This window comes from Poecilia reticulata, chromosome 5 (genome assembly GCF_904066995.2).
Source record: "Poecilia reticulata chromosome 5, P_reticulata-male-v2, whole genome shotgun sequence".
In the NCBI taxonomy this organism is placed as follows: domain Eukaryota; kingdom Metazoa; phylum Chordata; class Actinopteri; order Cyprinodontiformes; family Poeciliidae; genus Poecilia; species Poecilia reticulata.
Window position 1 is genome coordinate 25,249,305 of NC_088834.1, and position 16,913 is coordinate 25,266,217.

At 41.9% G+C, this 16,913-nt stretch overlaps 1 protein-coding gene across 2 annotated transcripts in view; it reads right to left on the reverse strand.

The window, feature by feature from the left end:
* Positions 1-14,937, reverse strand: part of lrig1 (leucine-rich repeats and immunoglobulin-like domains 1) — a 44,864-nt gene extending 29,927 nt beyond the window's left edge. The window contains exons 1-2 of one of the 2 annotated variants that reach the window (XM_008409563.3): positions 13,974-14,111; positions 3,991-4,116 (exon numbers count right to left, since the gene is read on the reverse strand). Coding sequence is in view for 1 of the 2 variants with exons in the window: in XM_008409562.3 (XP_008407784.2) it covers positions 13,974-14,176 (203 nt within the window). In the remaining variant the exon portion in view is untranslated. Of the gene's footprint in view, positions 1-3,990; positions 4,117-13,973 lie in introns of both variants that reach the window. The other variant, XM_008409562.3, reaches the window with a different exon arrangement.
* Positions 14,938-16,913: the final 1,976 nt, after the last annotated feature.

Here is a 16,913-nt window from a genome sequence, read left to right on the forward strand (position 1 = left end):
TTAAGGTTTTAATGTTAGATACATGAGTTTAAGACGCAAGAGTACATGGACACCCTGGTTATGAGATATAAGAAAATCAGGTGCTGTCACCCAAGTGAGGTGGAGGTTGCCAAGGCGACCGCAGATGGTGAGCAGAACAAGGCTGAAGCCTGAACTTGCAAAGTAAAGTTAACATTGTATATACAGACTGCGTGTTGGCAGAGAGCAGCCCACAGTGAGAGCGGTGTTTGTTTGTGTGTGGCGGTGGGGTTAAGCCGGGTGAGACAAAAGCAGCCCACAGCCGTGTGCCGCTCTCCCTCTGCACAGACGTGACAGACGACAGAGAGAGTTTCGGAGAGACGGCAGAGAAACCGGGGACACTTTTACCTGATGCAACACATTCCTCGGTCTCTTGTGTCAGAGTGGCCTCAAAAGACCGCGGCAAGAGGCGGAAACGTAGGCAGAAGCTGTTACTTCGTGCCAGACATTTTAGAGAAAGTCGAAGGAGATATTAAGGAAGCTAATGTGTTGCGGGTGGGTTAATAGCAGGGTGCGTGTTGGTTTTTAAAAACAATCCGTCTCAATCACCCTCTGACTTGACAGATTTGCCTTTATAATCGTCTGTGCTCGCTTGCAGATAATGACAGCTTCTTTGCCCAGTTTTGTTTTGTGTGTGTGAGATGAGATAATAGCAGAGCATGCGTCTGCCCTCGAGGCACGGTACGCAGAAACGCCTGCATCCCGACGATCGTGTGCTGGGGAACCTCCTGTTGTGGGTTAGTTGGCCAAATTGTCATTCCCCCCCATCTGCAATAGGGGCCAATTACAGCAGAGCCTAAAAATCTGTGTTCACACAAACGGCCTCTGGCTGGAGGTCCGTATAATCAGCCAACGCGTAAACACACTCGCGCTCTAACAGGGTAAACTGCGGAGAGTGATTCATACGCTCCAGGAACAGACAAAAACTTTTCTCAACCCGATTTGTGACTAAGAAGTAGCGCAAAAGCTTCTCGTCTAAAGTATCAACTCTCTCACGACCGAAGTTTGAAACAAAAAGAAGTGCGCAACAAACAAAAGGGTGACTCACAGAAACAAAAAGAGAAGCATGTTTGAGAACTAAACCTGCCATGCAGGTGCCAAAGGCCACGGCAACAAACGAAACTGGTCTTTTGTGTCGGTACACAGGCATGCGTGTGCCTTTCTCTGAGCCACCTGTGGTGTTTACACAACTGAGGCTTTTTTTCCCCTCCACTTGTTTCAGACAGATTTATTCTCTTACCTATCAGATCAGATAAGTTTCACAGTGTTTTAACACCTACTGTGGCAGGAGATGGTGATAAGGCCGGCTTTCCTGCCTCAACGACTCCCCCCCTTAACTCCCCCCTTCTCCCTCTTGAGGAAAAAAAGAGGGAGGGTAAGTTAATGCTTTCCAGAAAGTGACCTTAAACCCTTGGAGGCTGTTTTGTGGAAGAAACTGCTGTGAGGGAATCAGAGCTACTGGCTGATTAGTAAGCGCAGATAGATGTCGACAAAAACAAACTAAATCTCAGAAAAAATAATTGCTACATTATCCTTTCGGATTCTGAGGCTTATCCACGAGGAATCTCTGCCACGTAATCGAAAAATGCCGCGTAAAATTTTGCGGTACCGCTTTTTTATTAAGCAAGACTAACTGGATCTGACCTGGAACCAAAATCTGTTTTTCCCCACTGTTTTTAAGCCTTTTGTACCGTCTGCCGGTATGATCTATTGTTATTTTTGAACAAACTGTTGGCAATCAATCAGCCAAAGGTCAACATAACTTGTCTCCCGTCAGCAGAAGGTCCACAGATCTGATATAAGAAGAGTAAAGGCTCATCCGGGATAAAGGAGCCCCATTCCCAATCTCGTCGATCAAATTCTACTCAGCTGGCTGAACTCAACTCCAGGAGAAAAAATAATTGCCTTCACTACACCACAAATTCAATCACATTTCTAAATATCCTGTCAAATTTGGGAAATTTGTCTGTGAATCCATTCTTGGCTTTTCCAACCCCATTGGACTAAGCAATATTCTTGTACTCATCTCTGGGGACCCCAAGGTGTTCCTAGACTATGAATATATAGTCCATCTAGCAAGTTCTGGGTTTCTCCTCACAGTAGGAGATATCCAGAAAGCATCAGAGGAACTTGTCTGCCCTTTTCAGATGCCAGAACTTTCTCTATTGACCCCTTTCAGAGTGGAAAGAGGATCTATTCCTAGTTACCAGATAATTCCATTGAGAGTCTCTAAAGGCGCAAAGGCAAAGTTTCATGACGGCGTCAAACTTTGCCTTTGCATGTTCTGTGTCGCATATTAGTAAATTGCTTGTCGGGAAACTGTGTTCACATCAAACTGTTTTGTATGCAACATCAAACTGATTAGGTTGAGAGTTGGCGCAACGGTCAACGAGAGTACGTTGGATGCCCTGGCGGAGAAGAAAGAGGACTAGACGCCACACTGGCTCAGCAAACTTGCTAGTATCCGTTCGTTTTGTGGGAGACAAAGCAATTTGTCCCGAGAAAAGTAGGCAATTGGAACACTCTTCTGAATCCCAGTCATCCGCTGAATCCCCTCAGAAGTACACCCGGGAATGTTGGAGCCTTAAGGGTACCTGATGGTTTACTGCAGACAGCATGCTAATCTGCCAGTCTCCACTGCGAACAAGGCATTACGGGGTAACGTTGAGAAGGTTGTAGTGCATTACGTTAACATATACGCGTCAACTGGGAACTTTAAACACACGATAAGGTGTTCTGAATTGAACGAGTGAGGAAGGGATCACACAGGTATGAGTTTAGAGGAATGTAACTGGACCAGATCCCTCATTACTGGAGGGGGAGGCCACAGTTCATCAATCCTTCTCCGTCCTCCCATCGAGACACAATTTGTACACCTCTGGGTCGAAGCCATTCATCTGTCCATCTGCTACATTGGTTGAAAGTTAACATTTAACACCAGGCACCTTTCTTCAATCCCAACCAATTTCAAATAAACTTCTACAAAAGACAAATTACAAGCTCATAAAACCCACAGCCTGCTAAGTGACTTTCTTTGGAAGAAAAGCAGATCTCAGCCTGCAGCGGACGTTTCAACACTGGACCATTCTGCTGATGTCACAACAAAAACTCATTAAGAGGCTTGAAGAGAAAAAAGAAATAGCTGTGGTCCGGCTGCTGCGGTCATACAGTAGGAGTACCAGTGGTGATGTCACAACATATGACACCATGCTTGTAAGTCAGCGGACAGTCTGTTTGCGGGAGGACATGGGGAAAGAGGGAGCGGGGACACTCGCACATAACAGGCATGCATCACCATTATCTCTCCCGTTTCTTCAGCAGATAAGCGGGAAGTGAACTTTGCTCGCTGAAAGTGTGAAGTGATGTCAGTGATGAGTCGAATGCGAGTCCCCGCTGCGAGACAAAAGCCCTTTAATGTGCTCCATTTCGGAGCACCATAAAGCTGGTCAAAGAATAACCTGCGCGTCAGAGAGCCAGACGCACACAAACGCACCGCTCTTCCCGTCATTAAGGGGCCGCTTTATGGCTCAGCAACTGCAGTGAGAGTGTACACAAAGCTAACACCCGCTCCAATTTACACACAAGTCGCGCAGCGAGGGAGCGGAGGGAGGATGGTCTCTTATCAGCTTAGATGAGCATATGCCAGCCGACAACATTTGCTATAATAAAGATAAATCTGATGAGCTAAATTTTGGTCAAAACACTAATAGGCGTAAAAATCCTGGAAAAGCAATAAGAGGTCATATTTAACAAACACATTCCCATCCCAACAATAAACCAAACAACGAAGCAGAGAGAGGCTTTGAAAATCAGTCGGCCTGGAAGGTTTGGCTCCGATTCTGAAGGTGGCCCACATCTTGGAGCCACGTGTTCTTCCTTGCTGCTGCTTTGGGGAAAAATGGGGGAGCATGAGATGGGAGGAGAGAGCACTCCAAACAAACAGGCGCGAGGCAGAAGAAACCGTGCGCTTACCCCTGAGGCGCAGCGTGAACCCGTGGCCAAACCCACCAAGCCCGGCTTGGACGCTAAAGAGGTCCACAAAGACTTGCTAAGTCCCCGCTGCACGCATGCTAGCCCCACAGGCTCACCGGCCCTGCACTAAACAGATGAGATGACAATGTAATTTGTTACAAATGGCGCCAGACGTTATGAGCAGAGGGAAATGAGTGTCTCCAATTAATCTGAAAGAATAACATAAACACGCTATGTCTCTTTAGCCAGGCTATTGGTACAGTACTACAAGCCTTCTGCTCTTATCTTCAAAGTGCGGAAAAAGATTGTTTTGTCCAATTTCTCCCACCCCCGCAATGTTGTTTGTTTTACTCACAGAGCAATAATTACCAGTGATGGTAATAATTTCAAGTGCAGATTGCTAGACGCTGAGGTTTTACAGCTCTTTTGGAAAAGATAAATGGTGGAAACACAGTTCCTGCAAATCTGTCATTTCAAAATCTCGTTCCTTCCCAGTATCCAATTCCCAGTGTTTTCCCCGATAGTTTTCCAACATTCAGGACACCTGAGAATTAAACATTTACTTTGGGTTTTTCGGTACCTATCATAAATAATAAAATTGAAGTAACCAGCTCTATTACTAGAGCTCAAATATTTAGAAAATCTGGACTGCGTTATGGATAACCCTACATCAAAAACATCTGTCAAATTGCAGTTTGTGCTCTGTAATATTTGTGTTTGTAAAATGTCCAAAAGGAACCGTATCAACACTTTTTTCTGTTACCAACACACATCAGATCCAGTTTAGCAACCCGTCCAATTTCAAACACTTATTTGACAAGATCTAGAGCCCAAAATAATTAAAACAAATGCTGAGATGTAGAGCAGAGAGTTGAGGAAAAGAACATGTTTTAATGCAACAAATCAAACATAAAAAGATTTACTTTACATCCTATAGTTCACATGGAAACAATGACACACAAAACTCACCAGACAGTACAAGACATACGTTTTAGGAGAACGAAGGCTTTTGTTCAATTTTATAGGGAAAACTAAAAAGGATGAGTTCATGTGTTCCTTTTTCAGATGCTTTCAGACAAGTTGCATTTGAGTGGTTACAGGTCTGTAGAATCAGATCGAGTACAGTATGGCTGCGGAAACTCAACTCAGCTTTTCAAGACGACGGTTACAGGGCTTGTTGATTTCCTCAATGTGGAAAACGCCAAAGGAATCGTGGAATTTAACAAACATAATGGAATCCATGATTAACCAAGGAATCTCACAGCAGTCGCTGATATTGGCGAGTAGTAAAGGATAAGCGACTTCTGTAGATGCACATAATGTTTCCGTGTCTTTCAAAGAATTATAGTTATATGTTTTTAAAAAAAACAGAATGTTCTGTTGAAATTCAGCATTTTGATGTATTTGTGAAACTTGAACTACAGTAAATGTAGACCTCTTTTTGTCCGTTTGATAAATAAGGTTAGAATGGGAAAAATTAGAATTTTACTGGATCAGTAAGGGGATATTTATCAAGAAAACTCAAACATTTTTGCATATTTAATTAATTCTTATCTCAAACTTGAAAGTGACATCAACTAACTCCAGACTTTAATACTACGTAGGAACCCTTCAGGAAAGCTAAAAAAAAAATAAAAGGATCCAGGGAAGTATTTGGTCCAATTCTTTCTCCAGCCTTTGAAGCCATGTGTGTTTTCCAGTTAGAAGTCGATCTACTTTACGTGGTACCTCTCGCTCTCCCTCTAAGTCACGCTGTCGTCCCTCACCTCCCCCCCTCCAATCTCCTCCAGATTTCCAAACTCTTACCAGATGTTGAGACTTCACAGATGATTCATTGATCAACTTCCCTTTGTAGACACTGACTTTGAGAGAGAGAGAAAAAAAAAAATCCCCAAAAGACTTGGCATTGTATGCTGTCCTCACAAAAGTGCCATCTATTCTGCGGAGCGAATTCCTCCAGAATGACTTGTGGCAGCAGCTGTTTGATTATCATCAAAGCCGGAGCGAGGCCAAGGGCTCATCCCGTATCTTTGTGTATTTGTCAGGCTTTATCTCACTCTATCAGAGTTTATCAAAGAGTGGGGCACCCTCGACTGTTTCTTTCTAATTTGTTCGCAGAAAACTTGTTGCATGAGTTGTCTCACAGTCAAAGGAAAACCAATGGAGAAAAAAAAAAGAAACTGCCTTTTTTGTGTGTGTTTTAAACATTCCTAATGGAAACTCCTGATGCCTTTTACTGACAGCTATATAAGAGAGGGGAAAGTGAAGAGCAGCTGATAACAATCAGTGCCAGCGATAATAAACTCTCCCAAAGCCTCGAGTTGGGACTTTAAAATATCCGCCAGAGGACATGCGAGTCATAAGGCTAGCAAAACTATGATAATAAACAAACCGGGTATAATCACTCCCCAAACCACAAAATTACAAGGCTGTGGAGTGAGAAATGCCCCAAAAACCACAAGGGGCTCAGCCTTGCTGAGTGGTGCTGCTGTTGCTGCATCTCTGCCCAAACCGCTGAAATGTTCGTGGAGTTTTTTGTTGTTTTTTTTTTTTTCTTTTTCCAACATGACGCGCCGCGCACGAGTCCGCCCCCGTCTGTCACGCTCAAAAGCTTGAGTATTTACATATTTTCCATACCGAGCAGTGGGTTGGATTAAGGTATAAACAAAAAAACCCACGCTAGGACGATGTACCGTCTCTTGACAGCATGTGGCGTGAAAACCAGACTGGCCTGAAACGTTTCATTTCCTCTGGCTTCACCCATGCATGTTACGACGTGGGTGACGGTGGCTGAGGTTTCTGACCGCTGACATAACTTTTCCCAACAAGTGGAACCAGCCCGAAGGCAGCGGCAGACCTTCACAATGACAAAACACTTCCCCCCACCTCCACCTCGCATACCTTGACACTTAATCCACCCTTGACGCTGCACCCCCTGCGCCTCCTACCACCATGCCTGTCATGAAACCACTGATTCTATTTCCTGAGGGTAGCAAGCGGCCAAAGCCAGCTGCTTGGAGGTGGTGGCCCTCACCACTAGTAAGGTTTTCCACAGTGCGGTTGAAGGCGACAGTTTAGGGCTCGCTTGCAACACATCGGTGTGGCTGGCGGGCACGCGCCAAGATGAGATTTAAAGAGCATGAACAAAAATACAACAGTATTTACACCAGAAATTTAAATGAAAGCCCATCACCTCATTTAACGCTCGCAGATTTAAAGCGGAGAAGCAACAACTGATAAAATTATAACATAATTTTTGAGTTATTTTGATTTTAATAGACAATTTGGAGGAATAAGAAACTTTAGAGACATTTGATAAATTAAGAATATCATCTCTTTTTGCTTTTCTGCTCTTTACAAACTGGCAGACTATCAACTTTGGGTAACACTTTATTTGAAGGGGTGTGCATAAGACTGACATGACACTGACATTTAAACATGACATAACACCTGTCATGAACATAAAGTCTTTATGAATGTTTATGACATTTGTCATGGAGTGTCATTCGGTTAATAATAACACTTTTAATGCAAAGTTGCTCTAAAATTTTCATTAAAAGTCCATTAAAAATGCCAACTTTGCATTAAATTGTCATTATTTACAAAATCATGCAAAGTTGGCATTTTTAATGGACTTTTAATGAAACTTTTAAAGCAACTTTGCATTAAAAGTGTCATTATTTACCAAATGACACTTCATGACAATTGTTATAAACATTCATAAAGACTTCTTCATGTTCATGACAGGTGTTATGTCATGTTTATGACAGTGTCATCATGTCAGTCTTATGCACACCCCTTCAAATAAAGTGTTACCCAACTTTGTATTAGGTGGTTAGCTGGTCAAAGTGGCTATAGAGGTGGGTCAGCTACCATTACAAATGTACGCCAAGGGTTTCAAACCCACTATTTCAACCCGTTTGTCCTTTAACTTGTTGTCAGAGAAAGCGCTAGATTCATTGTAGTTTTCTACAGCCACCTGGCATTTAGACTGATGCAACAGAACAAAGCTGCAATTTCTCCATCCACTGTAATCCAGACAAATTTTGACAAAAAGTAAAAGTAATAACTTTGACTAATTTTAAAATGTAATAATCAAAGTCATATTCTAGTAGCAGTAGGAATAATTGTTGCTTTTATTTTGGATGAAAAGGAATTAGATCTTGTTCATTTGCGTACATTTTTTGTTTGGAAATTCTGGTGTAAATACTAAGGTTTGTATGAAATTAAGAAAAAAAAAAAGAGATAATGCAAGAACTGTTAAATACAGTTCAATCCAACTGGCTTAAATACATTATTCGGCAGGTAGTATTTAATTACAACCCACATGAATCATATCATTTTATCAAATTTCCATCCAAACAGTCCAATATTGAACGATTGCGTTGATATCATGTCTAGCTCAATTAAATACCACAATACAGATCGTCAAGTTTATCCAGTTGTAAGAGTATTAAATTTTTTTTTAAAAAAACAACTGTGTAAAGTAACAAAAAGGTTCAGCAGCTTTACATGGCCACAGAAAACTCTGGCTACTTCTTCTGCTCTCTGAAAAGTTTTTCAAAGTTTAAGAAATCAAAGGGTACATTGATAAGTGGCTTGCCAGAGGGAAATCTTACTTCCTCTAATACTTTACAAGCAGAGAACAACTGCGTGTTCTTCGAGATCAGAACACGTGGTTGAAAATGCATCCAGACTGCATTAAACTCTGTAGCCTTTCATGAGGACTTTCCTGCGCCAGACACAGTGACAAACAGACACCCGGTATCTGCTTCATCTCCCCCCACCCCAACGCAGCGAATCCGGGCCAAAATCAGCAACACTCATGCTTTTATTTACTCACAAAATCCCATTACGCCAGTAGCACTGTGGGTAAAAATGCTTTTTGCACACATTACACTGGCTGTAAATAAAATAAAACACCACTCCTGAGAGGAAGTACGCGACCGAGCGAGAGACTGCTTGCCTTGTGTTTTGTTGGACTATTCATCAATCATGAAGACGAAGACGAACTTCTGAGGCTGATGGTCAATTTGCTAAATGTAAAGGAGCTCTAATGAAAAACAGCAACACATGTGGTTGATGAAGATAATATGCAAAAGCACAAGGGTGTGTTTAAGCAGTGTAAAAGATCTGTGATTGAAGACAGAGCCGGACAAATCGCCGATGATGTAATAGTAGACGGTTAGCATTGTTACTATATGAGGCTACTTAAAGTAACAGTGAATAAAAAGGTCCGTATGGTGGTGTTCCCCAATGCCTCGGCCCCCCTAGGTCCCTTGTTGGCTCAGCCAGCCCTGCAGCGGATGTGCCAACATGTTTGCTTGCCTGAATTCTCATCAAGGCCCTTTGTTCACGGAGGACCGTTACAATCAGGGTCCTGAGGGGTGATTATTTTGACAGCTGGAAAGCATTACTGTTTTGTTTTCTTCCACCAACAGTGCCTTATTTGTGCCAGTGATGGATGAGCTGCAGGCTAAAACCTGCCCTCTGGCAACCCATCTTCTCTGCACAAATACTCATCAAAAGCTACGTTTTTCTCTCTTTTTCTGTCTTTCTGAATCGATCGAGTTAGGTTAGAAAAATAAGGAGATGGTTACGTTTCGAAGAACGATTCATAATGATACACATTTAACCTGCAGAGGAGTCAGAAACGGGGAAGTAGTCAGAACATGAATAATGTCTAAAACAACTTGAACCAGGTTTATTTTGATTTTCAATACCCACTAAAGAACTGCAGGCAAGTTTTAAAAGAGAGTTTATTCATCTATTATTGACAGTTATTTCACTTTAAATTTCGTTTTTGTAAATGATTTTACCCAAAGTTAAAGGGCAATGCTGAAATGACAACATGACACAGTCACTCTACAACACTATCAGGTAAGGAAAATGTTTCTTTTGCAAGACTTAGTCCTTCCTTCTTGAACAATCCCAACCATCTTAAAATAGCAAAAACAGTGGGTGTGCTGTGGTGGCGCAGGGGTTAAGCACAACCCACATGTGGAGGCCTTAGTCCTCGACGCAGCTGTCGCAGGTTCGATTCCCGGCCTTGGCGACCGTTGCTGCATGTATTCCCCCTTCTCTCATTACCCACCTTCCTGTCAATTAACTATCAAATAAAGGCCACTAGAGCCAAAAAAATCTTTAAAAAATGAAGAAATAGCGAAAACAGGAGGTTCATCTAAAGTTTTGAATTAATTTTGAATGAATACTTCAGTCACACATAGTAGATAAACATATAGTTCTAATAGATAAAGAAAAGGCCTGAGTGAGACTGTAGTATGTCACAGTTTCAATGTATTAACCCAAAATACCAGGTCAAACAGGGGGAGTGGGGGGGAGTTTGCGGTCTTGCTGTTTATTACCACATTTTGTTTTCTTGTCAGTCTTGAAAATGTCTTTAAGTTAGACTCTCTTGCAAATGGTATCTTTGTCCTAGATTCTGGCAACAGCCCTTTGCTCAATCTTGACAAGCAGAAAGTGAGGAAAAGTGGAATCAATACCATTCTTCCTAGCAGCCATATAGCTACAGCAAACCTCTCCTCTGGGGCTCACAGAGATAAACGATTCCACAGTGGGGTCCTCCGTTCTTATGGCTGACTGTGGAAACTGGCAAAAGAAGTTCATATGAAACTTAGAATCAGACACAGAAACAAGAGAACTGCACTTAAACACAACCTTCTTGTAGGAGTAATTAATAATCTGCATCGAAAGTCCAGCCATATTGCTACTACTAGGTATCGCAGACACAAAATGTCAAAAAATCTTTCTGAAGAGAGTTAAAAATGAACAACTGTATCAGTTTAAAATTGTTGGCCAATTTTCAAAACCCGAGAGGCCTCACATACGGCGATAAAGGTATGATAGATTTGGTCGTACAGCGTGTGGCGCAACACACATAAACCAATTTTCATTCGCCAACATTCAGATGTCAGACGGAAAAATCTCGCAAAACTTCACAAGACCAAAAGTGAGTTCAGCGTAAACAAAGATGGCGGACTGGGAAGAAGCGATGGCGATATTTTATGGGTTATATTTAACAGAGAGAAAACAAACAATACAAAGTCGTTTTGTATTCTGCGTATTTTGGGGTTTCCCTCCATGTTTCCGTCACCTCGCTTTCTGATTGGCTACACGTCACATTCAACAGGCCGTGTTCTCGTTTCCTCCTCAGGGAACACTACACATGCTGTAATGTCGGGCCAAGACGATCCAACATCCCCCGATTCTGAACGGACCAGATCACTCTTAACACACCACACACTTAAAGAGTGTCTCTTAAGATTATCTTAAGAGCCATCCCGATAATTTGGGTTATCCTTAAGACTGTCAGAAGGTCAAAATCTGGACAAAAATCTGCATAGAAATGTTGCCGTGAGAAGTAGGCATTACATAAAGCACTTCAGACACCTGGCGATGGGTCAAAAAGACTCTACTGGGGCTTCTTTGGGTTTGAAGGAACCATATAATAACCGTTTTATGCACCGACTCCAGAACAATAGCATTTTCTCCCTTTGAGCAGCCTGCCAACATGAAGTTACTATCTCCCTTCTATGCAACCCTAGGTGTTTCAAGAGATAATCCACAGCCATAAAGCCATTCCCTTTGAAAACAAAAAGGCTGCGGCCGCTTAAATCTTGACTGATAAGGTTTGGAGGAGATAACACAGAAGAAGGCTCGGAGCGACGCTTGGACTCACAGCAGCTGTTTTCAAGCAGAACATTTGTCCCACAATAAGACAGCCGCCGTCCACCATCCGAGTCTGAGCGCATGCATGATAAACTGCAGTTTATGGGGCGCAAGCTCCATTATTCACCTTTGGAGAGAGCTTCTTTTTTTTTTAAATAAAAAGAAAGTTGCATTCCTCACTTCACAGGGGGAAAGATAAACTGCTGCAAGCGGGAACCTATAGGAGCCGGAGCAGCGCTCGGGTCCTTTGGTCTTGAACCTCAGGTTTCCGGCAACGAACGGGAACCAAACGCAAGCAGATGTTGGAAAACCCTAGAACAAGACGCCTAATTGTCACCGATGATTATTGACTGGCTGCTGGAGAAGACGCCGCGCTTTGTGCTTCGGGGGGAGGATAGAGAGCGGTGTTGTCTTTGGACGAGTTGTCTCCGTCAGCAGGATGGTAGCTGAAGCACCCAAACACACTGGAGGATGGCTCGTAAAAATGTCCCAAAGCAGCTAATGTTCCTTAATGAGCTGACAGACAAGGTATCGACTGTTGTCAGTGGTACCCCGGCCGGGAAGCTGATTTATTTACTACAAATTCAATTTGTGAGCTATGGCTTCCAAGGCAGAAAAGGAAATGTGGATAATACTCATCATTAATCTCAGGAGAATAATGACGAGGGTTTATTTGTTATGACATGTTTGTTTGCTCAACAAAAGCAAATATGTTTGCTAATTCTATCTCTAGGAACAGATATATGTTAGACTTTGGAAAAGGCAGTAAGTTTAGCAGGTCAATTGATTTCAAATGAAAATATACTGCAGAAATGTTATACATGAAAAAGAAAATCTTTGACGCTTCTAAACAGGTACAACAGACAAATTAATGTTAACAGCAATCTGAAATTTTGAGTGTAAATAACACCTTTTTATATACATAAAGTTTAACGTCGTTATAAAGCTGACACTAAACTGCTGCAAATAAGCCCAACGAAATAGGCAAAAACCATAAAGTACTAAATTATCCTGAGCCAAATGTGTGTAATTAAGTCATAATCAACACTAGAGCTGTCCTTAGCTGTGTAATTATGTCATAATCAACACCAGAGCCACATATAACTGTTCTTTTTTTTTCTGGAAGATATCGTTTTCCAGTTTTCTCTGAGGCATGGCCCTTAAAAGAAGGAAAGAGATGTAGCACTTTATTTAATAAAAGTAGCAGACTAGTTCTAGTCATCGCAGACTTATACCTGCTGTAGCAGCTGCACTCACATAGCTGGCCCAAAATGTTCTGGGGGCTTCAACAGAATCTGACTCGGGGGGCCTTACGACTGCTATCACTCACTCCTGCCCAATGGATGTCTCTATTATATCATCCATCTTTATACAAGTGTCTTTTACATCAAGCATAAATAATACAGTTTAGAAAATCAAAGCATTTTGCGCTGTGCTTTGAAATTTAGTCGAGAATGAGTGATGGTAAATAATGATAATTTTAATTTAATTGTACTTTTTACATCTAAATTATGTGACCATTCAGGGGCTCTTAGGGGTCCACTACTGCGGAGAACCTGCTGGTGTGACTAGGGTACATTTAAAACTATTGTTAGGGTTAAGATTTAAATTTTAGATGTACATGAACTTTTAAAAATACAACCAAAGTTTATTTTCCTACTAAACACTTTAAAATGAACATAGTAACTTGAAAGTAATGTGAAAATGTAACCATGTCAAGTTGTCTTTGTAAGTTTTAGGCTTCAATATGCAAGTCAATTCATTTTTCACTTAAGTTTACTAACTTAACACCTATGCAGTGAGGATTACATTTATATTTCCGGCTACAGGTTTCAGCTAACTATTGCAATGTGGGTTCTTCAAACCAGTTAAAAAATTTACAAGTAGCAAATAATTCCATAGACAAACGAGAAGGAAAAGCCAGTTTACGAAACAGATTTGTTCAGATGAGTTTTGTTGCATCACTGTAACCCATACCCCACTAGCCACAGTTGAAACAAATGGGGCACATAAGCATATATTCACTAAAAACTGCTAATGGAAGGCGCTGAAACTCAGTATGTGGGCCCAGAGCAGCTCCTTAATTTGCTTATGCCTTTGACCGGCTGGGTTTGGACGAAAGCAAAAAATTCTTTCTCCAGCTCAGATTTCTAGATGGAAAAGTCCCTTCCCTAACGTGTCCTCTGCTTTTCATCACAAGAAAATCTTTATCTAGTTGCGAAGTTTTTCCCCCCCTTTATAAACCCGCGTACCCCGTTATGGACTGGTCAATAAATAGTTTAGGGGGCACTTACAAGGAAACGGTCCAAACTGGAAGGTCCACAGGCGGGACTATGAGCTCCAGGCCACTGCAGTCCACCGATTCCCCACTGCAGGTACAGTTCTGGGGGCAAGGTGCGTCCGAACTCAGTCCAAAACAGTTTAAGAGCTCCAGCGACAACATTAAATAAAAAACACAGTGAGAAACACATCGAAGCCGTCCCAGGGACGCCGCCATTTTGTATCCAGTATAGCAGCGCGGCTGCGGAGCTCTCCCGGTGCCCACAGACTGGGAAATTTGTTATCAGTCTCGCTTAGGGAAAAGTAAAAACCCTTTGTAGCTCATTAACTATCTTGTAGAGGCACAAACGATAGTAGAAAAAACTTGTGTGTCCGTCTCAGCGGAATTCATCTCTGAAACAAGTCTTTACTCCTAACTTTCTCCGCCGGAGTCCGACGCAGGAGTAAAATTTAAGAAAATTCACAAAAGAAACTAAGGTGAACTGTCGGAAACATTTAACTCAAATAAAGTAGCAAAAAGTGTCCGAAAAGGGTAAAAGAGTTGGCTTCGCAACTACGTTTGAAAACACCAAGGAGCCAAATGTTAAAAGGACACTCTGCGCCCGACTCCAGCTGCTCTTCGTCTCTAAATCTGCCTATAGCACAAACTTCTAGCGGAGTTGGAAAGGTTCGCCACAAAAAAAAAAAAAAGATATTCAGTAAATAAGTTAGAAACAGTGGTTAAAACGCTCAAGTCTAGCGCTGCTCCGTGAGCTCTCCTCCAAATCTGAACCGCATAAATCCAACTTTCAAACACGGACTCGGTACCATCCAAAGAAACTCCAGCTCGTCAGGTGCAGTCTGCGCTCACAAAATCTAGAGGATCCGATAAATAACAAAACTGCATCCCCCTCCTCCTTTCGAGCGTGCTTTTACCACCATGAGTTTTCTCCTTTGCCGAGTTACTTTTCCCTTTTTTTGTGGGCGATCGCTCCGTAGTCCCACGTTGGAAGCACAACAGCGATCCCTGGATCCTCCCGTCGCTCGTTCTGATTGGCTGTTAGGATTTGCTGGGTGGGCTGTCTAGCCACGTGATTGGTCGTCGCGGTTTCTCCCCGCATATCGGAGTGTAAGAACCCTTGAGCAGCTGTCACTCAACGCCCGCTGGGCTCCGCCTATGTTTCCCACCCGAGGGTGTGAAACCGCACCGCCCCCCCGGCCACTCTCACTGCTTCTTAAAGAGACAATCAGCCTCAGCTCAGTTCCTGTAATCGCATTATAACAAGCCATAATAACATAATTGGTTTGAATGCCCCCAATAACTCCATTCTGACACCAACATTTACATGTGAAACAAAAAGGAAGTAGTAAACAAGGCTCTGTTACACAAGGCATTTGAAAGAGAAAGAAAAGCTTTAGATACATTGACCTTATTATTCAAACACTTTCTAAAGGGCCATCAAGAAAGTTTCAAAAACTGATTTTACTCCAGGTTTAATGCTTTGTGAGTGTGTTACAAAGTCATCCAGTAAATACAGACTTGACTCATCTTCTTTCGCATAAATTGTCTTCGCTTACTTTCTGAGGTGCATCGCTAGAGTTGAAGTTATAGTTGAAGCTGCCTTTAATCCTCTCATTAAGTCAGCTGACATGGCATCAGTATTCAAGATTGCATTAAACTACAATGAGTTTAAAAAAACAGCAATTTGGTGCGGTAAAGATATGTGAAAAGTCTTATTACATCAGACCAAAAAAAAAAAAGACAGAAATGAGGACTCACACTCACTGATACCTGGTTATTACTCTTTGTTTTTTAATCTGACAAACGGGTCTATTTAGAATCCATAATCTAATATGTGGAAAATGTAATCAGTCATTATAAGTAGGTAATATTCAAATATTAATTATTGTGTTTCATTAAATATAAGCTGGAAATGATTATATGGAAATAAAGGCTAGAAAACATCAGCATGAGTTTACTGAATCATATATATATATATATATATTTTGTGTGTGTGTGTGTGTGTGTGTGTGTGTGTGTGTGTGTGTGTGTGTGTGTGTGTGTGTGTGTGAATATGGAAATAAAGAAAGATACGTATTTTTTTTCCCAAAACTAATATTACCTTACTATTACAATCTTTTTTTAGGGGATATCTGTCTCATTTTATATCAGAAACAAACGTCTTGATTGAATAAAATAAGTACAAATCAAAATCTATCAAGGGTCTGAATACTTTTGGCCTTATTATACATTAATAATAACACGTAATAATGAGCTCCTCTCACAGAGTCATCCTGCAAAGTGAAGGAACCTACTACTCGACAAAACTCATCCAGACAACCAAGAGCAGTTCACACATGTACAGTTTTAAGTCTTTTAATGCTGGATGTGAGAATCCTAAGTGTTTCTTTCACTACTGTCTGCAACGCAAAAATGCTGCAAATATTTTGTCCAGGTGTGTCTGAGCATGCACATGTAGCCCCTGAGTGCATCCATGTGTTGTGTCCATCCGTACTGATCTTTCTATTTGAACTTGCCCTGTGAAAGGCCACATGAAAGCCAAAAATTCTTCCCAAATGCTAAAATCATGTTTGCCCGTGGTCTCAGAAATGCACATCTGTGATAAATCAGCAGTGCTGTCAGCCAGCCTGGCCTCATGAGCACTCCCTCCACCCCCTTCCCTCTCCGTCACATTTTTTCTTGGCACTGACAGATTGTTTTGATTGACTTTGTCAGAGCTATTGTGATCACTTCGTCCTGGGCAAAGGCCCAGGTTTCATTGCCATTAATCACAATAGCCAGGACACAGATATTCGCACCTGCAGCACTGCAGGCAAGTTCAGTGGCACAGTTCCTTGTTCCATTTCCAGTAAACAGACAATGGTTTCACATTGCACCGGGTATGTGTGCACATTCTCCCGCAGGTGAGGCCTCCAGCTAATGGAGGAAAGGAAAATAAATGAAAATTGAGACT